A 25,096-nucleotide genomic window follows, 5' to 3' on the forward strand; every position below is an offset into this window, starting at 1 on the left:
TTCATACTTTGGTAACTTATAGTGCACATTTCTAAGTTCCAGTGGCTTCACTCTCACCTAGTGATGTGCTGGAAATCTGACCCCAGGAGAAAAAGCCCTGGTTTGTAGTGTTTGCCAATTTCCATGGGGTAAATATTCCCACCATAGTGATTTTCAAGCATCCAAGAGTTTCGTATCTGGCTCACAAAATTCTTGAATGTTTAACAATTGGCTCTTATAATTGTAGGAGCTAGCTCTAGTACACTACTGTCCCTTGCCCTGTATACATGTCGCCTCATGACACCCCCAAACTTAGGTTTCAGGCCTCTCCTCCCCTCAGTCTTTAACATATTGTTGGGTCTTCTGGAACTTTTTCTGTACCAGGGACAGAATTACTAAAGGATGTAGAAGATTCTGAGTTGCCATTTTAAGATTGTTGATATTCCATAGAAAAATTAAAGTTTGTATATTTTGTCCTATTTATTTTAAACTATATTTATTAAGAACATATTTTGCTGAATGAAGATAATTTTCAGGACTAAATGGATTGGTAGAGTGAATTAATTATAGGCAATAGGTTACTGATTTTAGTTAAAGGTTCAGTTTGTACTTTCTAAAGTAATAATAACTTATGGCATCATGCAGCTAAAAGAGCTCTTAAAGAGAACTGTAGAAGGATTTGTAAAACTCTTTGACCAAGAAGATCAACGAGGGCTGCCGATATTTAAGATGGAATTGACGTTTGATGATGATAAAATGGAATTTTATCCTACTTTTCAAGATTTGGAAGATGTTGTTTTGGGTTTGGTTGAGCGAATAGCTGAAGCTCTGCAGGTATTTCTTTATTCTTATCCATTGGGTTTCTTTTTTAAAAAATTTTTATTAGAGTATAGTTGGTTTATGATGTTGCATTAGTTTCAGGTGTACAGCAAAGTGAATTGGTTATACATATACACATACCCAGTCTTTTTTTTAAGATTCTTTTCCCATATAGGTCATTACAGAGTATTGAGTAGAATTCCCTGTAGGTCCTTATTAGTTATCTATTTTATATATAGTAGTGTGTATATATCAATCCCAGTCTCTCAATTTATCCCTCCTTCCTCCTTACCCCCTGGTAACCATAAGTTTGTTTTCTACATCTGTGACTCTGCCCATTGGGTTTCTTTATATGGCCCTTTTTTGAACTTTTAAATTGACTTGAAGATCTATAAAGTGTATATGTACATTAAATGTTATAACTCGTTGTTTTCTTTCCATCCTCCAGGTTATTTTAAGTTAAAAGTGCTTTCTCTTTGAGAAAGTTTCCTGGCTTGAAATGACTTTTTTCTTCTTATAACTTTTATTGCAGTTATGAATTGATATTTTTGTGTATGTCTCATGTTCCCTACTGAGTTGTGAACTTCTTAAGAACAAGATCCAAGTCATGTTTGTTCTTTCTAGAGCTTTCTAGTATAATCACTTCAACATTATAGTTCCTCAATAAATATTTGTTGAATGATAGAAAGCTAACCCAACTAAGGTTTTATATTAGACTACAGACAATTTTAAATCATTATTTTGCATCAGGTTATCTTTTCTTGGACCGCTGAAATCTGAAATGAATTTTTAAAAGTATAGTATAAGATCTACATATAGATCAATTGCACAGATATTTATTTCATGAATTGTCATTTTTATTTATGTTAGAATGTCCAAACAGTACCCTCTTGGCTATCAGGAACTTCAACAACTGTGAATCTTGACACAGAACTTCCTGAACATGTGTTAAAATGGGCTCTTGAAACACTGAAGGTGGCAGTACATCATAACTTAGAAGATGCAAGAAAACATTATGAGACATATGGTATATATGACACATAATATTATATCTCTTTTTTTGCCATAAAATAATGCCATTTTATTTCACTAGAATTTGGTCAGTTATTTGGTTGTCTGGATCTGTCATGAAAGAGCAGAGAGCCAGAAGTGAGCATAGGCACAGCTTTTGGCAGAGTCATGGATCAAACCCAAGAAACTTGAATTCTGTTGTTCAGTCCAAAGGGTGAATGTTAATTGGAGCAGGGTCACAAAGCCAAAATGTAGAGAGAAGAGTTGTTGGCATAAGGAGAAAGTTAAATCAAGGGCAAAAGTAAGGTAATTTCTAAGAATAGTTTTGAAGAGTCTGCAGCTCAGTAGCCTCCTCAAGTGTGTTATGGGGTCAGGATAGATAGTTGTTATTTGACATTCTATTAACCAAAACCTTTTATTGACTGGCTTATCTGTACCTCTAAGTTATTTTACATACCCTATTATCTTTATTTTAAAAGTTTGCATTTAACCTGGTTTGCTTATTAAGTCTATTTTATGTTATTCTGTCTGTTCCTATTAGTGTATGTTAATAGTCTATTAATAATATTTAATTGAATAGGCTACTCCATTCTATGACTATATAAAACAAGCACTTTACCTTTTTAAGAGGGTGTTACTGAGATTTAAGTTAGATTATTAATTTTCAGTTGAAAAATACAATTGGCTCCTTGATGGGACTGCAGTTAAGCTGATAGAGACTTTTCAGGCAGAAGATCATACTTTTGATGAATACACAGAGGTAAGTGTTAATTCTTTTTCATTAATGTCTTTGAATTTCTTTTTAAAATTAAGATCTTTTTATTCTAAAAAACAAATGCTTCAGTCTAAGTTAACAGAATTTCTTATTCAAAACGTCATTTTAGTAAACTCATATGTTCATCTAATAATTTCCCTAGTCATTCATTTAACTCATTCATTGATTCAACAAAAATATCTTTCATCACATTCAGAGACATAGCAAGATTTTGGTGATGCAAAAATAAATAATACATAAGCATTATCCTCAAGAGCTTGTATTTGGCATGGAAGCCAGACATCGAAATAACAACTGTAATATATTGAGATTAGTACTAGAATGGAGATAAGGACAAAGTGTTGTGGAAGCTCACAAGAAGGAATGATTACTTTTGCTTTCGGAAATTGGTGGAGGTTTCTAGAAAAAGTGAAAAGTGGGCTGGACTTTGAAGTAGATGTTTATAGGTGGAGAAGAGAGGAAATGTAACGTAAGAAAAGGCCAAAAGTATTTAGAGGTGTTCAGGGAACGTCAAATAAACCCCAAATGGCTGAAGAGTAGGTAATTAGGGAAACAATATATGGGGTATTTTGTGTTTCCATACAAATTTTAGAATTAATTGTTCTAGTTCTATGAAAAATGCCATTGATGCTTTGGTAGGCTTGCACTGAATATGTAGATTGCCTTGGGAAGTATGGTCATTTTAACAGTATTAATTCTTTTACTTCATGAGCCTGGTATATCTTTCCATTTGTTTGTGTTGATTCAATGTCTTTCATCAATGTCTTATAGTTTTCAGAGTACAGGTCTTTTACATCCTTGGCTAGATTTATTACTAGGTATTTTATTCTTTTTGATGCAGTTGTAAATGGGACTGTTTTCTTAACTTCTTCTGATAGTTCATTATTAACGTGTAGAAACAGAACAGATTTCTGTATATTAATTTTGCATCCTACAACTTCCCTGAATTTATTTATTACTTCTTACACTATTTTGGTGGTGTCTTTAGGATTTTCTATATGGATTATCATGTCATCTGCAAACAGTGACAGTTTTACTTCTTCCTTTCCAATTTGGATGCCCTTTATTTCTTTTTCTTGTCTGTTTGCTGTGGCTAGGACTTCCAATACTACGTTGAATAAAAGTGGTGAGAGTGGGCATCCTTGTCTTACTCCTGATCTTAGAGGAAATGCTTTCAGCTTTTCACCATTGAGTATGACGTTGGCTGTGTAATATAGCCTTTATTATGTTGAAGTATGTTTCTTCTATGCACATTTTTTGACAGTTGCTATCATAAACGGGATTTGCATTGTGCCAAAAGATTTTTCTGCACCTATTGAGATGATCAGATGGTTTTTATTCTTCATTCCGTTAATATGGTGTATCACATTGATTGATTTACAGTTATTAAATCATCCTTGCATCCTTGGGATAAATCCCACTTGATCATGGTATATGATCCTTTTAATGTATTGTTGAAGTCAGTTTGATAATATTTTGTTGAGGATTTTTGCATCTATGTTCATCAGTGATACTTGCCCGTAATTTTCTTTTTTTCTGTTGTCTTTTTCTGGTTTTGGTATCAGGGTGATGCTGGCCTCATGTAATGAATTTGGAAGCATTCCTTCCTCTGCAATTTTTTGCAATAGTTTGAGGATAGGTGTAAACTCTTAAGTGTTTTGTAGAATTTACCTACAAATCTGTCTGGTCCTGGACTTTTGTTTGTTGGGAGTTTTTAAATTATTGATTCAATTACTTTACTGGTAATCGGTCTGTTCATACTTTATATTTACCCTATTCAGTGTTGGCAGATTGTACATTTCTCAAAATTTGTCCGTTTCTTCTAGGTTGTCCATTTTATTGTCTTATAATTGTTGTTAACAATGCCATGTGATCCTTTGTATTTCTATGAGTCAGTTGTAACTTCTCTTTCATTTCTGATTTTATTTATTTGGGCCCTCTCTCTTTTTTTCTTAATGAGTTTGGCTAAAGGTTTATCAATTTTGTTTATCTTTTCAAAGAACCAACTCTTGTTTTCACTGATCTTTTCTATTAATTTTTAAATCTCTATTTCCACTCTGATATTTATTTCTTTCCTTTTACTAATTTGAGATTTTGTTTTTCTTTTTATAGTTCCTTTAGCTGTAAGGTTAAATTGCTTATTTGAGGATTTCCTTGTTTCCTGAGGTAGGCTTGTATCACTATAATTTATCTCTTAGAACTGCTTTTGCTGTATCTCATATATATATATATATATTATTGAAGTATAGTTGATTTACAATGTTGTGTTAGTTTCTGGTGTACAGCAAAGTGATTCAGTTATACATATACATAAATATTATTTTTCATATTCTTTTCCATTATTGTTTATTGCAGGATATTGAATATAGTTCCCTGTGCTCTACAGTAGGACCTTGTTGTTTATCTAATTTATATATAGTAGTTTGCATCTGCTAATCTCAAACTCCCAATTTATCCCCCAACTCCCTTTCCCCTTTGGTAACCATAAGTTTGTTTTCCCTATATATTTTGGATCATTGTGTTTCATTTGTCTCCAGATATTTTTTTATTTCCTCTTTGATTTCTTCAGTGACCCATTGGTTGTTTCATTGTGTATTTAATTTGTATTTCACTGATGACTAATGATGCTGAATAGCTTCTAATATATTACTTTCCACCCATGTATCTTCTTAAAAATAAAGTTTCTGTTCTAGTAATTTTTATATTTTAAGTTGTGTTTTTTATTCTTATTGTTTAATTATAATGGATTTATTTTATTGGGCTATATTATTATAAAATTCTTATTATTGAGTTTTAAGCTGTCTTTATATATTTTGGCTAAAAGTCTTTTATCTGCAAAATATTTTGCAATGGGCTTCCCTGGTGGCGCAGTGGTTGAGAGTCCGCCTGCCGATGCAGGGGACACGGGTTCATGCCCCGATCCGGGAAGATCCCACATTCCGCGGAGCGGCTGGGCCCGTGAGCCATGGCCGCTGAGCCTGTGCGTCCGGAGCCTGTGCTCCTCAACGGGAGAGGCCACAACAGTGAGAGGCCTGCGTACAGGAAAAAAAAAAAAAATGTTTTGCAATATTTTCTCCCAGTATATGCCTTGACTGTTCACTTTTTGTAACCATGTCTTTCAAGGAGCAGGCATTTTAAATTCTATTGAGTTCCAGTCTATCAATTTTTTCTTTTAAGGTTCGTTCTTTTTAAGGTCCTATCTATCTTTTTGTTTGCCTACTCCATGGTCACAAATATTTGTGCCTATATTTTCTTCTAGACTTTTTATAGTTTCAGCTTTTACATTTAGGTCCGTTACCCATCATACATAATTTTAACATATGGTGTGGAATATGAGTCATGGTTCGATTTTTTCCATGTGGATGTCAAGCTGTACCAACATCATTGATTGAAAATACCATCATTGGGACTTCCCTGGTTGTGCAGTGGTTAAGAATCCACCTGCCAATGCAGGGGACATGGGTTTGATCCCTGCTCTGGGAGAATCCCACATGCTGAGGAGCATCTAAGCCCATGTGCCACAACTACTGAAGCCCATGCACCTGGAGCCCATGAGCCACAACTTCTGATCCCACCCGCTGCAACTACTGAAGCCTGCGCTCTCTAGTGCCCACATGCCACAACTACTGAGCCCGTGTGCCACAACTACTGAAGTCCATGCACCTAGAGCCTGTGCTCCACAACAAGAGAAGCCGCCGCACTGAGAAGCCCGTGTATCTCAATGAAGAGTAGCCTCTGCTCGCCACAACTAGAGAAAGCCTGTGTGCAGCAACGAAGACCCAACACAGCCAAAAACAAAAAAAAGAAAAAAAGAAAATACTGTCTTTTCCCCATTAAATTATCTTGACATCTTTATTGAAATTCAATTGACTCTATGTTTGTGGGTCCATTTCTGGATTTTATATTCTTTTCCATTGATTTATAGATCTATTCTGATGCCAGTACCATAATCTTGATTTCTGCAGTTTTACAGTAAGTTTTAAAATTAGGTATTAATTATAAGTTCTCTACTTTTTTCTTCTTTTTCAAAATTATTTTGAATACTCTATGGTTTCTGTATTTCCATGTACATTTCAAAATCAATTTCTGTAAAGAAGCCAGGTGGGATTTTGATTAGGATTAAACTGAATTTCTTTTTTTTTTCTGGCTGCACTGCACGGCATGCAGAATCTTAGTTACCCAACCAGGGATCGAAGCCTTGTGCCCTGCAGTGGAAGTGTGGAGTCCTAACCACTGGACTGCCAGGGAAGTCCTGGTCATTTATTCACTTTTAGTATTATTAATATAGTTTTATTTCTGTCTGCTATTTTACTTTTTGTTTTCTATATGTCTCATGTCTTTTTTGTTCTTCTATTCTTCCTCTTTTACTGCTTTCTTTTACATTAAATGAATATTTTCTAATGAAGCAATTACATTTCTTTAATGATTTTTTTCAATTTTTAAAAAAGTTTTTTTTAGTGTTTATTCTAGGGCTTATGAGAGAAGCCTAACTTAAATATCTTCAGATTTATGCTAGCTTAATTCCAGTGAGATATAGAAACATTATTCCTATATAGTTCTATACACTTTCCCCCTTTTTGTGGTATTATTGTTATACATATTACATATATTAATGTTACAAGCCCAACAATACATTGTTATAATTATTACTTTACCATCTGTAGTCATTTCCTTAGCCCAGTACAGCTTTGCCTCCACCTTTCTTCTTTGTACTCTTACGTTTATGTTTAAAATATATTTACATTTCTGTATGTTAGATGCCCAACAATACATTATTGTACATGTTATTTTATGCATTATATATAATATAGATATAATATATATGATATGTATTATACATATTATTTTATACATCTCTTTTTAATATTGGTTAAGAGAAAGAGGGAGAAAAATATGTACTTATACTATCTTTTATACTTTTGTAATTTGTTTTACTGGTACTCTTTGTTTTTCCTTATGGATTTGAATCATCATCTGGGGTTACTTGCTTTCAACCTGAGGAAGTCCCATTAGTATTTCTTTTTTTTTTTTTTTTTTTTCCATTAGTATTTCTTATAGGACAGGTCTGCTTAAAAAATTCTCTCAGTTTTTGTATATCTGGAAATATCTTTATTTTATCTTGATTTTTGAAAGATAGCTTTTCTGGATTTAGAATTCTTGGTTGACAGTTTTTAACTCTTGCTGATTCAAGATTTTCTCCTTGTCGTTGGCTTTCTGTATTTTTACTATCATGTGTCTGTTTCTGAATCTCTTTGCATTTATCTTAAAGTGCTTTGAACTACTGGATGTGTAGATTGGTGTTTTTCAATCAGTTTGGGAATCTTTCAGCTATTGTGGTCTTGAATATTTTTTGTGCTTCTTTCTCTCTCTCTTGTGCTTCCTTCTTCATTACACATGCATTGGTCCACTTAATCATGTCCCATATTTAACAGAGGCTCTGGTTTTTTCTTCATTTTTTTTTCCATTTGTTTTTTGGATTGCATAAATTCTATCAATCTACCTTCAAGTTTGCTAATTCTTTCTTCTGTCAGTTCAAATCTACTGTTGAGCCTCTCTAGAGAATTTTCCATTTCAGTTTTTGTACTTTTCAACTCCAAAATTTCCATTTAGTTCTTTCTTTTATATATATAATTTCTAAACCTTTCATCTATCTGATGAGACATGGTCATTGTACCTTCCTTTACTTCTTTAAGCATGATTTCCTTTAATTCTTTGAACGTATTTGTAATGGCAACTTTCAAGTTTTTTTCTGTTAAATTCGATTGTTTTTGGTTGTGCTGACAGGCAGTTTCTGTTGCCTGCGTTTTTTAAAACCAGTGTATGGGTCCTACTTTCTTGTTTCTTTGTATGTCTCATAATTTTCTGTTGGAATCTGAACATTTTAGATAATATATTGTAGCAACTCTAGGCCCTGTTCCCCTTTCCAGTTTGTTATTTTTATTTGCTTGTTTATTTGTTTAATGACTGGGTAGATTATTTTAGTGAAGCCTGTTTCTCTCCCCCACCCTCTGAAGTATCAAGCTTTTGATGTTGCTCCTCCAGGAGCCACAGCTTTTGGTGTGCCCAAAGTCTTCCTGGGAGGCCATGCTTTCAAATGGCTTTCTTCTCTCTTTCTCTGGCCACACATAGCTGTTAGTTTTCACTTTTTGTTGGCTAATTGCTGTATTGTTTTCAACAATGCCATGGAAGTATAAATTGCTCTACTGATTAATCAAATTCAGACTCCCTTGAAAGAGCAGTTCCCAGGGTCAGTGTTTGATAGTTATTCTACCCTAGGAGGGCTTCTACCAGCAGTCTCCTTCCCTGGCTCTCTCCCTCAAACTAGCCGGTCTGTGATTTAGCCCAAATCTTCACCAAATCCCTGAATCTTCCTCACAGTTGCTCCCTACCACAACCTCCAATGTTTTTGAGGGCACACTTAGGCTTGAACTTTTCCATGCTCTATTGCAAATGAAGTCAATTCCTTTGGGAAAAGATTAGGAGGTATCTATTTTATGACCTGCTTCCCCTTCACTTCCAGGCAAAATCTCTGAGCCACGGCCCTGGAGCTGGGAATGGGGATAATGACATGCTTCTCTCAGTGACAATCCCACTGAAGGGGTTGAACCCTCAGTGAAGTGAAGAGCCGTAACCTGAGGTTTTCCTGTCTTTCTTCTGATACGGAACCACCACCTTACCAGCCAGGGAAAGTGTGATTGATGTCGCAGTATTCTCAGTGGTACCATGACCAAGGTAGACCCTCCCTTCCATGAGTGGTATCTGGGTGGAACAAGGGAGTCCCCACCTTCTAATTGTACTCACCAAGAACGTAGCTTTATCAACAGCTATTTAAGCTCTCCAGCTGGAACCTGTGTGGAAAGATAGCCCTGTGTTCTTGAGTACACTTATCTGGAGTGGAATATCAACCTTGCTGAGCTGGGAACACGGAGGGAGGGAGCAATCCAGGTTCAAATACCACAGATTCTCACTTTTCTTACCAAATATTCATAGATTTTCATGAATAGATGTTTCTTCATTTTCTGTATACTCTTATGACCATTTTCAGAGGCTTTAAATTAAATGCTTGTTTTTAAAATAATTTTCACCAGTTTCACTGGGGAGCAGGTCCACAGAACTCCTCATGTTGTCATGCTGGAAGTGTTTTCTGGGTTTCTTTCTGTAATTTTAAAAATCTGGCTTCTTTTAAGATTTTCTCTTTTTTGATGCTTCTCAGCTATTTGATTGTGAAGTGCTTTTATATTGTTTCTTTTTTATTTCTTTTGTTTGAGAAGAAATACTGTTGAGATTCTTAGGTCTGTTTAGTTCTTATCAAACTTGGAAAATATTCAGACATTATTACTTCAAATTTTTTTGTTTGTCTCCTTCCCCCAATTCTGGAATTCCAATTTCATGTATATTAGGCTGTTTGATATTATTCCAGAGGTTACTGAAGTTCTGTTCAGAGTTTTCAGTTTCTTCTCTCTATAGTTCATTTTGGATAGTTCTTTTCCATCATTTTAAGTACACTAAGGGCTTTCCTGGTGGCGCAGTGGTTAAGAATCCGCCTGCCAATGCAGGGGACACAGGTTCAAGCCCTGGTCCAGGAAGACCCCACATGCCGTGGAGCAACTCATTCTGTGTGCCATAACTACTGAGCCTGTGCTCTAGAGCCTGTGAGCCACAACTACTGAGCCCTCGAGCCACAACTACTGAAGCCTGCACGCCTACAGCCTGTGCTCCGCAACAAGAGAAGCCACTACAATGAGAAGCCCACTCACCGCAACGAAAAGTAGCCCCCGCTCGCCGCAACTAGAGAAAGCCCGTGCACAGCAATGAAGACCCAACGCAGCCAAAAATAATAAAACAAAATAAATAAATAAATAAATAAATACATTTATCCTTTTTTCTCTGGTGTTAAACTGCTGTTACTCATATTAAGTAACATTTTTGTTTCAGATGTTTTCCAAATTGTTTTGTAAATATTATTTTTGCTTTACTATGTTCATATTTTATTTTACATTCTTGAACATAATAGAGCATATTTCTAATAGGTTACAGGGAGGCTGGTCTGTATCATTTCAGTCCATCATATAGTGCTTTTCCATTTTCCCCCAACATTTTTGTGTTCTATAAGTCTTGTACTTGTTTCATAAAATATAATTGCTAAGTATTCTATTTTTTGAAGATGTTATACATGGAATTGTTTTCTTAATTTCATTTTTGTATTGTTGATCATTAATGTCTAGAAATACACTTGATTTTTGTATATTGGTCTTATATCCTGCAAACTTGTTGAACTTTATTAATCTTCATAGTTTTATGTATATGTGTGTATATTGTTTAGGGTTTTCTATATATAATATGTCATTTGCAAGTAGAGATTGTCTTATTTCTTCCTTTTTAATATGGGTGCCTCATTTTTTTTTTCTGCTTAATTACCCTGGCTAGTACCCCTGGTATAATGTTGAGTTGAAGTAGTGGGAGTAGATACACTTTTTGTTCTTGATCTTAGAGGGTAAACATTATTTTTTAAACCATTAAATATAATATTAGTTGTAGATTTTCCCTAGATACTCTTTATCAAGCTGAGGACGTTGGCTACTATTCCTGGTTTGTTAAGTGCTATTACCACAAAAGAGTGATAGATTTTGTTAAATGCTTTTTTAAAAAAAATTAATTTTATTTACTTTTTTATACAGCAGGTTGTTATTAGTCATCCATTTTATACACATCAGTGTGAACATGTCAATCCCAGTCTCCCAATTCATCATACCACCACCACCACCTCCTGCCGCTTTCTCCCCTTGATGTCCATACATTTGTTCTCTACTTCTGTGTCTCAATTTCTGCCCTGCAAACCAGTTCATATGTAGCATTTTTCTAGGTTCCACATACATGCGTTAATATACGATACTTGTTTTTCTCTTTATGACTTACTTCACTCTGTATGACAGTCTCTAGGTCCATCCACGTCTCTACAAATGACTGAATTTCATTCCTTTTTATGGCTAAGTAATATTCCATTGTATATATGTACCACATCTTCTTTATCCATTCGTCTATTGATGGGCATTTAGGGTGCTTCCATGACCTGGCTATTGTAAATAGTGCTGCAATGAACATTGGGATGCATGTGACTTTTTGAATTATGGTTTTCTCAGGGTATATGCCCAGTAGTGGGGTTGCTGGGTCATATGGTAATTCTATTTTTAGTTTTTTAAGGAACCTCCATACTGTTCTCCATAGTGGCTATATCAATTTACATTCCCACCAACAGTGTAAGAGGGTTCCCTTTTCTCCACACCCGCTCCAGCATTTGTTGTTTGTAGATTTTCTGATGATGCCCATTCTAACTGGTGTGAGGTGATACCTCATTGTAGTTGTGATTTGCATTTCTCTAATAATTAGTGATGTTGAGCATCTTTTCATGTGCCTCTTGGCCATCTGTATGTCTTCTTTGGAGAAATGTCTATTTAGGTCTTCTGCCCATTTTTTGATTGGGGTGTTTGTTTTTTTAATATTGAGCTGCATGAGCTCTTTATATATTTTGGAGATTAATACTTTGTCTGTTGATTTGTTTGCAAATATTTTCTCCCATTCTGAAGGCTGTCTTTTCGTCTTGTTTATGGTTTCCTTTGCTGTGCAAAAGCTTTTAAGTTTCATTAGGTCCCATTTGTTTATTTTTGTTTTTATTTCCATTACTCTAAGAGGTGGATCAAAAAAGATCTTGCTGTGATTTATGTCAAAGAGTGTTCTTCCTATGTTTTCCTCTAAGAGTTTTATAGTGTCCAGTCTTACATTTAGGTCTCGAATCCATTTTGAGTTTATTTTGGTATATGGTGTTAGGGAGTGTTCTAATTCCATTCTTTTACATGTAGCTGTCCAGTTTTCCCAGCACCACTTATTGAAGAGACTGTCTTTTCTCCATTGTATATCCTTGCCTCCTTTGTCATAGATTAGTTGACCATAGGTGCATAGGTTTATCTCTGGGCTTTCTATCCTGTTCCATTGATCTATATTTCTGTTTTTGTGCCAGTACCATATTGTCTTGATTACTGTAGCTTTTTTTTTATAGTCTGAAGTCAGGGAGCCTGATTCCTCCAGCTCGATTTTCTTCCCTCAAGACTGCTTTGGCTATTCGGGGTCGTTTGTGTCTCCATACAGATTTTAAGATTTTTTTGTCCTAGTTCTGTAAAAAATGCCATTGGTAATTTAATAGGGCTTGCATTGAATCTGTAGATTGCTTTGGTTAGTATAGTCATTTTCACAATATTGATTCTTCCAATCCAAGAACATGGTATATCTCTCCATCTGTTGGTATCATCTTTAATTCCTTTCATCAGTGTCTTATAGTTTTCTGCATACAGGACTTTTGTCTCCCTAGGTAGGTTTATTCCTAGGTATTTTATTCTTTTTGTTGCAATGGTAAATGGGAGTGTTTCCTTAATTTCTCTTTCAGATTTTTCATCATTAGTGTATAGGAACGCAAGAGATTTCTGTGCATTAATTTTGTATCGTGCAACTTTACCAAATCCATTGATTAGCTCTAGTACTTTTCTGGTGGCATCTTTAGGATCCTCTATGTATAGTATCATGTCATCTGCAAACAGTGACAGTTTTAACTCTTCTTTTCCAATTTGTCTTCGTTTTATTTCTTTTTCTTCTCTGATTGCCATTGTTCCTGATCTTAGAGGAAATGCTTTCTGTTTTTCACCATTGAGAATGATGTTTGTTGTGGGTTTGTCATATATGGCCTTTATTATGTTGAGGTAAGTTCCCTCTATGCCCACTTTCTGGAAGGTTTTTATCATAAATTGTGTTGAATTTTGTCAGAAGCTTTTTCTGCCTCTATTGAGATGATCAGATGCTTCTTATTCTTCAATTTGTTAATATGGTGTATCACATTGATTGATTTGCATATATTGAAGAATCTTTGCATCTCTGGGATAAACCCCACTTGATCATGGTGTATGATCCTTTTAATGTGTTGCTGGATTCTGTTTGCTAGTATTTTGTTGAGGATTTTTGCGTCTATATTCATCAGTGATATTGGTCTGTAATTTTCTTTTTTTGTAGTATCTTTGTCTGGTTTTGGTATCAGGTTGATGGTGGCCTCATAGAATGAGATTGGGCAGATCCTTCCTCTGCAGTTTTTTGGAAGAGTTTGAGAAGGATAGGTCTTAGCTCTTCTCTAAATGTTCAATAGAATTCACCTGTGAAGCCATCTGGTCCTGGACTTTTGTTTGTTGGAAGATTTTTAATCACAGTTTCAATTTCATTACTTGTGATTGGTCTGTTCATATTTTCTGTTTATTCCTGTTCAGTCTTGGAGGGTTATACCTTTCTAGGAATTTGTCCATTTCTTCCAGGTTGTCCATTTTATTAGCATAGAGTTGCTTGTAGTAGTCTCTTAGGATGCTTTGTATTTCTGTGGTGTCTATTGTAACTTCTCCTTTTTCATTTCTAATTTTATTGATTTGAGTCCTCTGCCTCTTTTTCTTGATGAGTCTGGCTAAAGGCTTATCAATTTTGTTTATCTTCTCAAATACCCAGTTTTTTGTTTTATTGATCTTTGCTATTGTTTTCTTTGTTTCTATTTCATTTATTTCTGCTCTGATCTTTATGATTTCTTTCCTTCTGCTAACTTTGGGTTTTATTTGTTCTTCTTTTTCTAGTTCTTTTAGGTGTAAGGTTACATTGCTTATTTGAGATTTTTCTTGTTTCTTGAGGTAGGGTGTATAGCTATAAACTTCCCTCTTAGAACTGCTTTTGCTGCATCCCATAGGTTTTGGATCGTGGTATTTTCATTGTCATTGTTTCTAGGTATTTTTTGGTTTCCTCTTTGATTTCTTCAGTGATCGCTGGGTTATTTAGTAATGTATTATTTGGCCTCCATGTGTCTGTGTTTTTACGTTTTTTTCCCTGTAATTGATTTCTAACTTCATAGCCTTGTGGTCAGAAAAGATGCTTGGTATGATTTCAATTTTCTTAAATTTACTGAAGCTTGATTTGTGACCCAAGATGTGATATATCCCGGAGAATGTTTCATGTGCACTTGAGAAGAAAGTGTAATCTGCTGTTTTTGGATAGAATGTCCTATAAATATCAACTAAATCTATCTGGTCTATTGTGTCATTTAAAAGCTTGTGTTTCCTTATTAATTTTCTGTCTGGATTATCTCTGTTGTTGTAAGTGAGGTGTTAAAGTCCCCCACTCTTACTGTGTTACTGTTGATTTCCTCTTTTATAGTTCTTAGCAGTTGCCTTATGTATTGAGGTGCTCCTATATTGGGTGCATATATATTTATAATTGTTATATCTCCTTCTTAGATTGATCCCTTGATCATTATGTAGAGTCCTTCCTTGTCTCTTGTAACATTCTTTATTTTAAAGTCTATTTTATCTGATATGAGTATTGCTACTCCAGCATTCTTTTGATTTCCATTTTCTTGGAATACCTTTTTCCATTCCCTCACTTTCAGTCTGTATGTGTCCCTAGGTCTGAAGTGGGTCTCTTGTAGACAGCATATATATGGGTCTTGTTTTTGTTTCCATCAGCAAGCCTGTGTGTTTTGGTTGGAGCATTTAATCCATTCACATTTAAGGTAATTATCGACATGTATGTTACTATTACCATTTTCTTAAGTGTTTTGGGTATGTTTTTGTAGGTCATTTTCTTCTTTTGTGTTTTCCACTTAGAGACGTTCCTTTAGCATTTGTTGTAGAGCTGTTGGTGGTGCTGAATTCTCTTAGCTTTTGCTTGTCTGTAAAGCTTTTGATTTCTCTGTTGAATCTGAATGAGATCCTTGCTGGGTACAGTAATCTTGGTTGTAGGTTCTTCCCTTTTATCACTTTAAATATGTCCTGCCACTCCTTTCTGGCCTGTAGAATTTCTGCTGAGAAATCAGCTGTTAAACTTATGGGAGTTCCCTTGTATATTATTTGTCATCTTTCCCTTGCTGCTTTCAATGATTTTTCTTTGTCTTTAATTTTTCCAATTTGATTACTATGTGTCTTGGCATGTTTCTCTTTAGGTTTATCCTGTGTGGGACTCTCTGCCCTTGCTGGACTTGGGTGGCTATTTTCTTTCCCATGTTAGGGAAGTTTTTGACTATAACCTCTTCAAATATTTTCTGGGGTCCTTTGTCTTCTTCTGGGACCCCTATAGTGCGAATGTTGTTGTGTTTATTGTTGTCCCAGAGGTCTCTTAAGCTGTCTTCATTTCTTTTCATTCTTTTTTCTTTATTCTGTTCCGCAGCAGTGAATTCCACCATTCTGTCTTCCAGGTCACTTATCCGTTCTTCTGCCTCAGTTATTCTGCTATTGATTCCTTCTAGTGTAGTTTTTATTTCAGTTATTGTATTGTTCATCCCTGTTTGCTTATTCTTTAATTTTTCTAGATCTTTGTTAAACATTTCTTTCATCTTCTTAATCTTTGCCTCCATTCTTTTTCCGAGGTCCTGGATCCTCTTCACTATCATTATTCTGAATTCTTTTTCTGGAAGGTTGCCTATCTCCACTTCATTTAGTTGTTTTTCTGGGCTTTTATCTTGTTCCTTCATCTGGAACATAGCCCTCTGCCTTTTCATCTTGTCTATCTTTGTGTGAATGTGGCTTCTGTTCCACAGCCTGCAGGATTGTAGTTCTTCTTGCTTCTGCTGTCTGCCTTCTGGTGGATGAGGCTGTCTAAGAGGCTTGTGCAAGTTTTCTGATGGGAGGGACTGGTGGTGGGTAGAGCTGGCTGTTGGTCTGGTGGACAGAGCTCAGTAAAACTTTAATCTGCTTGTCTGCTGATGGGTGGGGCTGGCTTCCCTCCCTGTTGGTTGTTTGGCCTGAGATGACCCAACACTGGAGCCTACCCAGGCTCTTTTGTGGGGCTAATGGCAGACTCTGGGAGGGCTCTTGCTAAGGAGTGCTTCCCAGAACTTTTGCTGCCAGTGTCCTTGTCCTCATGGTGAGACACAGCCACCCCCCGCCTCTGCAGGAGACCCTCCAACACTAGCAGGTAGGTCTTGTTCAGTCTCCTATGGGGTCACTGATCCTTCTCCGGGGTCCTGATGCACACAGTACTTTGTGTGTTCACTCCAAGAGTGGAGTCTCTGTTTCCCCCAGTCCTGTCAAAGTCCTGCAATCAAATCCCACTAGCCTTCAAAGCCTGATTCTCTAGGAATTCCTCCTCCCATTGCCAGACCCCTAGGTTGGGAAGCCTGATGTGGGGCTCAGAACCTCCATTCCAGTGGGTGGACTTCTGTGGTATAATTGTTCTCCAGTTTGTGAGTCACCCACCCAGAGGTTATGGGATTTGATTTTATTGTGATTGCGCCCCTCCTACCTTCTTACTGTGGCTTCTCCTTTGTCTTTGGATGTGGGGTATCTTTTTTGGTGAGTTCCAGTGTTTTCCTATTGATGATTGTTCAGCAGTTAGTTGTGATTCTGGTGTTCTTGCAAGAGGGAGTGAGAGCATGTCCTTCTACTCCGCCATCTTGAACCAATCTCATTAAATGCTTTTTCTGTATCTACGAGATGATTGTATGTTTTTTCTAATTTGCATACTTTATACCTTATTTGGTTTTTGTGTGTTTATAAAAGTACATAATGGATTCATAAATGCATTATTACTTTCATAAAATCAGTGATGGTATATTCTCTTTCATTTGTATTTTACCATATATCTCAATACAATGCTCTTCAGAGAATAGGCACAATAAATATTCTATGAGCTAACAGCTAAATTTTTTGATCCTGGACATAACTTTTAGCATCTGGAAACCCTAAATCTCTAGGCTGGGAACATGTTTCATTGGGTTTCACAGTGACTGTCTTCTTAGGCCTAGTATTTTGCTGTGAAATTTTATAGAATTTCATAATTTCTGGATGGTTTACATAACTATATAAAAATTTACTTTTAGGTTTAGTGATCTACCCCTGGACTTTTTGTCAATTATGACATACTATAGTTGTGAATAGTATGCCTATTTGGGAGAAATAAAAAATTATGAACTACACATATATGTAGAGGAAATTATATGATGCTTGGGATTTTTGTAAAAATAAAACAGGAGGGGAATGGTTAGAGGTATAGAGAAAACAAGATTGGCCATGAGTTCATAATGGTTGAAGCTGGAAAATGGGTACATTTTACCTACTTTTGTACGTTTAAAATATTCCATTAAAAAGTGTAATATAATACAAAAATCATGTAAAGCAGATATGTACAGATTTATAGGTAATTATAACTTAATAACTACCTAGATTAAGAGTTAGAATTTTGCAGTATTCCAGAAGCCACCCATGTGCCTCTTTCCAACCATAAACTTCCCCCTTCTTTATTGGAAACTATTATCCTGACATTTCTTGCTGTTCTTTATAGTTACCACCTATGTATGCATTCTTAAATAATATAGTTTAGTTTTGCCCATGGTAAGTTTATATGAAAGATATCATATTACATGTATTTTTTGTGTTTTTATTCTTTCATCATTATGAAATTCATCCATATTTTGCATATAGTCCTAGTTTATTATAACATAGCACTCCAATATATGAATATGCCATCAATTCTACTGTAAATGGACATTTGTGTTGTTTCCAGTTGCCATGTTTTCTTTGATTCAGCCCATTTTATTTTCCATATCTGTTAATTACATCCCTGAAAGACTGGATGATGGCCTTTGAGAATGAGAAAACATCTTTTCTCCCTTCTCAGGTGCCATCAGCTCTATCAACTCTCTATTTGGTATATTTTTAACAAAAACCCAAGACTACTGAGTATGGTCTTTAAACTAACTAATTAATATCCTCATTTCCTTTAAACATTGAAAATTTTAAGCCCAATCCACTAAATACTGGAGACTATAAAAATAGGGTAGATTTGAGAGAGAGGGAAATGAAGAAAAAGTCTCCTTAAGGAAGAATAAAAGGAATGTGAGGCCTTTTGGTGGAGGGTGGAGATGAGGTGAGGAGGAAGGTAGAGGCAACATTAAAGATGGATTGTGAGGGACTTCCCTGATGGTCCAGTGGTTAAGACTCCTGCTTCCAGTGCAGGGCGTGTGGGTTCAATCCCTGGTCAGGGAACTAAGATCCCACATGCCATGCGACATGGCCAAAAAATTTTAAAAAAGGAATAAAAAAAAATGGATTGTGAAATTAAGTCAAAGTTACCCAAAGTTGGTAGATATGTTTCACTTTCCATAAAACTTATCACAACATAGCTTGCCAGGTTTTATTCCATACTACTTTGCTCAATTTTAAAAAATTATCCCAGTGTCTGGGTATTAGGAATTTGTATAAATTCCAATATCTTGGAATGTTAGTAACAGCAGGGTACAATGTTTCTCTCCTGGATTATTTTGACCCAAACCAAAAAATTTCTTTTATTTATTTTCCTGAAGATTGAATTAGAATTTTCAGTGAGGCATCAGTAATGGCACAAGCAAGTATTGATATTAGTCAGCTACACAAATTGTCACATGATACAGGTTTGTTTTTAAACCAAGAGATGAGTTGGCTTTGATGATAATTTTTTTAATAGTTACTGAGGGAAATTTCACCTTGTGTCATGTCCAGATATTGATACTATAAATGTCATCGTATTGGATATTTACTGGTAGATTTGTCAATTCTTTAATGAAAGGACAGGTGAAAAAAGATTTGTGCGATAATGGGAAAAATATTAGTCACTTAGCAAAAAGAAATGAATTTATATTTATATCATATAATTAAGAATTTCACCATAATACTGTACTATAAAATCACAGCTGAATTTAAAAATTCTAAGCATTTTTGTTTTAAATCCTTTTTTTTAAGTTTGTAGGAAAATTTTTCAGTCTTGCTTCAGAAATAATGCTTTTGCCTCAGTGGGCTCATTTTCCTATGGTCCGTTTGGATTGTGAAGATTTGAAGACAGGCCTAACAAACAAAGCAAAAGCGTTTGCAAACATATTACTAAATGACATAGCTTCAAAACATAGGAAAGAAAATGAAAGGTAAGTAGAATTAGTTGCCAAACTCAGAATTATGGGGCTAAAAGAAATAGTTTGCTAGTAACAATTCTTGTTTAAAAATAAAAGATTAAAATATAAGTACTTGCAAGTTTTTCTCCATAGCTACTTCCTAAGAGGATTTCGTTATAGTCTTGTTGGTTTGGTTTCTTTTCGTTTGATACTGTTTGAGACTAGTTTTGAGGCAACCCAGGATTTTTTTTAAAAAAGAAATTGACGTACATCAGCTTTTGGATACAGGTTGCATGGTAATGAAAAAACCATAGACTTTCAGTGATATTGGGAAGATCTGGGATCATTCCTGACCACGATACTGACTTATTGTGTCACCTAGTTTATTTTTTGCATCTGTAAAATGGAGACAGTAATACCTAGTTGGCAGGATGGCTATAGATTGGATTCATGAACTAGTGGCCTACTAGCTGAATGTGTCATGCAAATGTGTTTTATTTGTCTCACATTGTTTTTTATTTTGTTTAGACTAATTTTGAATTTGCTATCAACATTTCAAAATTAGGAGTTTTCACACACACACACACACACACTCTCTCTCTCTCTCTCTCTCTCCAGATCTCTTACTTTTCTTGAAAAAGTGGCAAGACCATGCCACATTAGGCCTATAGTGGTAAATGGAATTGAGATGAAACTTTCCCATTGACAGGGAGAATGGCCTCTGGTTTGTTCATCCAGTGCTCAAGCAACTGATCCTCTAAATAATTTAACTTATTTGTTACCTGTCTGGCCCCAGAGGACTTTCAGTTTGCAACTTCTAGAAGGATTAAAACTAATATTTATATAAATCACCTAGCACAGTGCCTGGAACATAGTATAGTACTCAAGAAATGTTAGCCATTATGTTTATTTTCCCAGAAGCAATGTAAGAGAATTATGTGCCTTGGAATCAGAGAGACCTGGATTTGAATCCTGTCTCTGCCATGAACTAGTTCTGTGACTCTAGACAAATTACTTAATTTCCCTAAGCCTCAATTTCCTGCGGTGCCAACTATGAAAAATAATACCTTCCTTGCAGGACTAATGTTAGGATCACAGATAACATTTGTAAAGTATCTAGCACCATGCTTGGCATAGAATAGGCACCCAATAAAGGGAGCTATCACATCAATAAATATTTTTAAATGAATAAAAAATACATGACTCTCAGAAAGTTAAGTATTGGTCAGCTGTACTTTGTACAAAATTATACTACAAAAAGATGTTGAAGATGGTAAAGTATTAGACTCTTCATTTCTAACAATCCCGTTGAGTAAGAGCAGTGACAATACCATAGTTAATTTAAAAAATTTTTATGTTTGACATGACTTTTTTGGTATTTATTTTTGTAATATCTGTCACTTTTCTGGAAAATTCTTTCAACAAAATAACTGTCTTATTATAAACCTATGATATAAGAGCAGCTGAAAAGTCCATTTTCCTCTGCCTCTTTCATTCTTTGATTCTTTCCGGTTTAAGTTCCATACTTGAGATAGGTAACATCAAAAGGAGGATATATGTGCCACTATGTTAAGCACAATTTATTAAATAAATTAATAATTATTAAAGAACAATTTTCTTACTTCATAGTTTGGTTTAGTATCTGCTTGGGCCACCTTGCCCTCAGTAATCTTGTTTGCCTCCTTTTCTTTTCTTTTCTTTCTTTTTTTTTTGTTTTTGGCCATGCCACGCGGCATGTGGTATCTTAGTTCCCCGACCAGGGATCGAACCCATGCCCCCGCAGTCGAAGCACGGAGTCCTAACTACTGGACTGCCAGGGAATTCCAGCCTCTTTTTCTTTTGCTGTAATGTCACTCCCCAAGGGACTCAGATTCTGCTCTAGTAAGAAGAAAGCACCCACAGTAGAATCATCTGTCTTTTTTGCATTATCGACATTAATGCATCCTCCTAAAATTTTGATAATCAAGAATTAACTGCCAAGCCCTACATTATCTGATTCCTGCTCATCTCTACAATTTCATGTTACGTCCTCTCCTTTGTATTCACATTGCCCTGCTTGCCATTCCTAAACTATGCGAAGCTTATTGCTACCTCAGGCTTTAATCCTTGCTATTTTTTCTTCCTTGGAAGCTTTTTTCCTGATATTTGAATGACTCATTTTTTCCTTCTCTCATCTTGAATATCACCTCTCTAGAGAGATATTTCCTGGCCACTTTATATAAAATACTGACCCCTTCTCTATACTCCATCATTCTTTATCCCTTTACTTTGCTTTTTTTTTTTTCTTCATAGCACTTTTTACCACTTAACATTGTGTTATATATTTATGTGCTCTTGTCTCTCTCATCAACTTGAATGTAAGCTTTATGATGATAGGGACTTATCTATTTGCTGTTATATCTCCAGTGCTTAGAACTTTGCTTAGCACATTGTAGGTACTCAATTATTTATTAGATGAATGAATAAGTATAATTACTCACATAATATAAATGAAATACCTGCATGAACTAAAATTTATTTTTAAAATCACTTACCTCTTTTGTACTTTGTTTTTGCAAGGGTTTTTTCTGATATTTCTAATAATGGCATGACAGTACTGATACTGCCAAGTACAAGGAAAAAAATTCTATGAAATATACCTTTAGTTGAATAATGGCTATAGGGTATCTAGGTTCATACTTACATACATATATATTCTGAAAGAATCATAGATTTTTAAATGTATACAGAGGTTTGATCTTTTTATTTACCACATTTCACAAGGAACACTAATAATAATAATAATTAAGCTGATGATTATACTAAAAATTATAGTTATAGTTACCAGTAATTGAGAGTGTACTGTGTGCTAGGCTCTTTTACATTCATTATTCATTATTGTATTACAACAATCCTGCAAGATGAATGTTAATAACTTCATTTTACAAATATGAAAGATAAACCTATGAGATTTCCATAAGTTCTCAAAGCTAGTAGCAGCTGAGGCAGGATTTAGACGTAGGGCTGCTTGATCCAAAGCATGCTCTATGTCACACAGAAAATGTTACCTTAATTTTATAGATTTTATAGATGTATGATGTATCCTGAGTTATATCAGATAAGTTATGCTTAAATATTTTAAGATATATTAGTGAATTAACCAATTTTCTTAGGATCACAGTTCCTATTTTATAGTAATCATAATAAAATTTATTTAGTGTGATAGAGCATTAATTACTTTAACTATAATAAAGCAGGGTATTATGTCAGTATTTGCAGTGAATTTGAAGCAATCAAAGAGCATGCATTAAAAGTCCCTGAGACAACAGAAGAGTTGATGGAGCTCATATCTTACGTAGAAAAAGCCCGGACTGTAAGAATTAATGAGTTGGTTTCACGGATCAAGGTAAGAATTTTTAAATTTACATATTTTAAAATATTTTTTTCATTGTGAAATATGATAAACATATTGGAAGTGTATAAAACATATAGTTAAACAAAGTTATAAAAAAACACAAAGTTATAAAGTGAACACCTATGTTGCCATCACCAAGGTCAAGAAATAGGATATTGCCAGCACCCTAGAAACCCTCTGCGTATGACTATCTGACCATAACTACTTCCCTTCCTTTACCTCCTAGAGGTGTCAACTTGGTTTCTACAGTAATCTTTTTTATTTTTCTTTAGTTCCACCTTAACAAAGGTTTAAAAAAATATTTTCTTTTATAGTTTCTACATTTAGTAGTACATATGCTTATACTTTCCCCACCACAAGGTTATATACCTATTCTCCTATATTGTACTCTAATTTTTGTTTAAAAATGTGAAATATAGGGACTTCCCTGGCGATCCAGTGGTTAAGATGCCGTGCTTCCACCGCAGGGGGCATGGGTTTGATCCCTGGTCGGGGAACTAAGATGTCACATGCCGCACGGCATGGCTGAAAGGAAAAAAAAAAAAAAATTAAAATACAATACACACCAAAAATTGCATAAAAAATAAATTGTACAATTTAAAATGTTATAAAGTAAACATCCAGTAATTATCATCCAGGGAAAGAAATAGAAGCTTGTCAACACTCTAGAAGCCCATTACAATCTCCTGTCTTTTTCTGGATGTGAACACTATCCTGACTTTTATAGTAGTCATTTCCTGCTCTTCTTTGTAGTTTTACCATCTAAATATGCATTCCTAATCAATATAGCTACTTTTTGTTTCATTTTGATCTTTATATAAATAGAATCATACTATTTCTATTCTTTTGTGTCTTGTCAACATTATGTTAGTAATGTCATTGTTCCTTAACTTTCATTTATTTTCATTGATGTCTGGTACTCATATTATATAACCATAGAATAATTTATTATTTTAATTTTACTGTTCTGGATAGTTGAGTTGTTTCTACTTTTGCTACTAAAAGCAATGCTTCTGGGAACATTTCTGTATGTGTACGCTGGTGCGTATATTCATGCATTTCTTACAGGTGTTATAAGATATACTTATTTTCACCTTTACTAGCTAAGGCAAAACTCTTTTCTAAAGTAGTTCCAATTTTATACTCCTATCAGCAGTGTTTAAGAGTCCTGTTGTTTTATATCCTTACCCATACCTGCTATCGTGAGATATTTAAAATTTTGCCAGTCTGTTGGGTGGAGGTTACTGAATTTTTAATTTGCATTTTCCTGAAAAAAAAATTTTTCGTATGCTTATTGACCGTTTGGAGCTCCTCTTTTGTGAAATACTAGTATTTTTTTTTAATTAAAAGAAAATTTTATTTTTAAATTTTTATTTATTTATTTATATTTAAAATTGAAGTATACTTGATGTACAATATTATATGTTACAGGTGTACAATATAGTGATGTGCAATTTTTAAAGGTTATGTTCCATTTATAGTTATTATAAAATATTGGCTCTATTTCCTGTGTTCTACAATGTATCCTTGTGGCTTATTTTATGCATAATAGTTTGTACCTCTTAATCCCATACCCCTATAATGTCTCTCCCCCTTCCCCCTCCCCACTGGTTTGTTCTCTAAATCTGTGAATCTGTTCCTTTTTTTGTTATATTCACTAGTTTGTTGTATTTTTTAGATTCCACATATAAGTGATATCATTCAGTATTTTTCTTTCTCTATCTGGCTTTCTTTCTCTCTATTTCACTTAGCATAATACCCTCCAAGTCCATCCATATTGTTACAAATGGGAAAATTTCATTCTTTTTTATGGCTGTGTAGTATTTCACTCCAGTACATGTCTTTTACCTATTTTTCTTTTGGGTTGTGTGTCCTTTTCTAATTGATTTATAGTAGTTTTTAAAAAAATTGTGATAAGATATACATAACATAAAGTTTACCATCTTTACCTTTTTTTGGGGGGGGGGTTACGCGGGCCTCTCACTGTTGTGGCCTCTCCCGCTGCGGAGCACAGGCTCCGGATGCGCAGGCTCACCGACCATGGCTCACGAGCCCAGCCACTCCGCGGCATGTGGGATCTTCCCGGACCGGGGCACGAACCCGTGTCCCCTGCATTGGCAGGCGGACTCTCAACCACTGCGCCACCAGAGAAGCCCCATCTTAACCATTTTTAAGTGTATAGTTCAGT

General features: G+C 35.0%; 1 protein-coding gene across 3 annotated transcripts in view; it reads left to right on the top strand.

The window, feature by feature from the left end:
• DNAH12 (dynein axonemal heavy chain 12) overlaps positions 1 to 25,096 on the top strand; it is a 226,431-nt gene that overhangs the window by 51,343 nt on the left and 149,992 nt on the right. The window contains exons 10-14 of one of the 3 annotated variants that reach the window (XM_060308393.1): positions 625 to 813; positions 1,669 to 1,825; positions 2,478 to 2,569; positions 19,369 to 19,547; positions 22,764 to 22,899. In XM_060308393.1, coding sequence (XP_060164376.1) covers positions 625 to 813; positions 1,669 to 1,825; positions 2,478 to 2,569; positions 19,369 to 19,547; positions 22,764 to 22,899 — 753 coding nt within the window. Of the gene's footprint in view, positions 1 to 624; positions 814 to 1,668; positions 1,826 to 2,477; positions 2,570 to 4,696; positions 4,804 to 9,104; positions 9,213 to 19,368; positions 19,548 to 22,763; positions 22,900 to 25,096 lie in introns of those variants that run through there. The other 2 variants (XM_060308391.1, XM_060308392.1) reach the window with 2 other exon arrangements.

The sequence above is a fragment of the Globicephala melas genome, chromosome 11 (assembly GCF_963455315.2).
Source record: "Globicephala melas chromosome 11, mGloMel1.2, whole genome shotgun sequence".
Lineage (NCBI taxonomy): Eukaryota > Metazoa > Chordata > Mammalia > Artiodactyla > Delphinidae > Globicephala > Globicephala melas.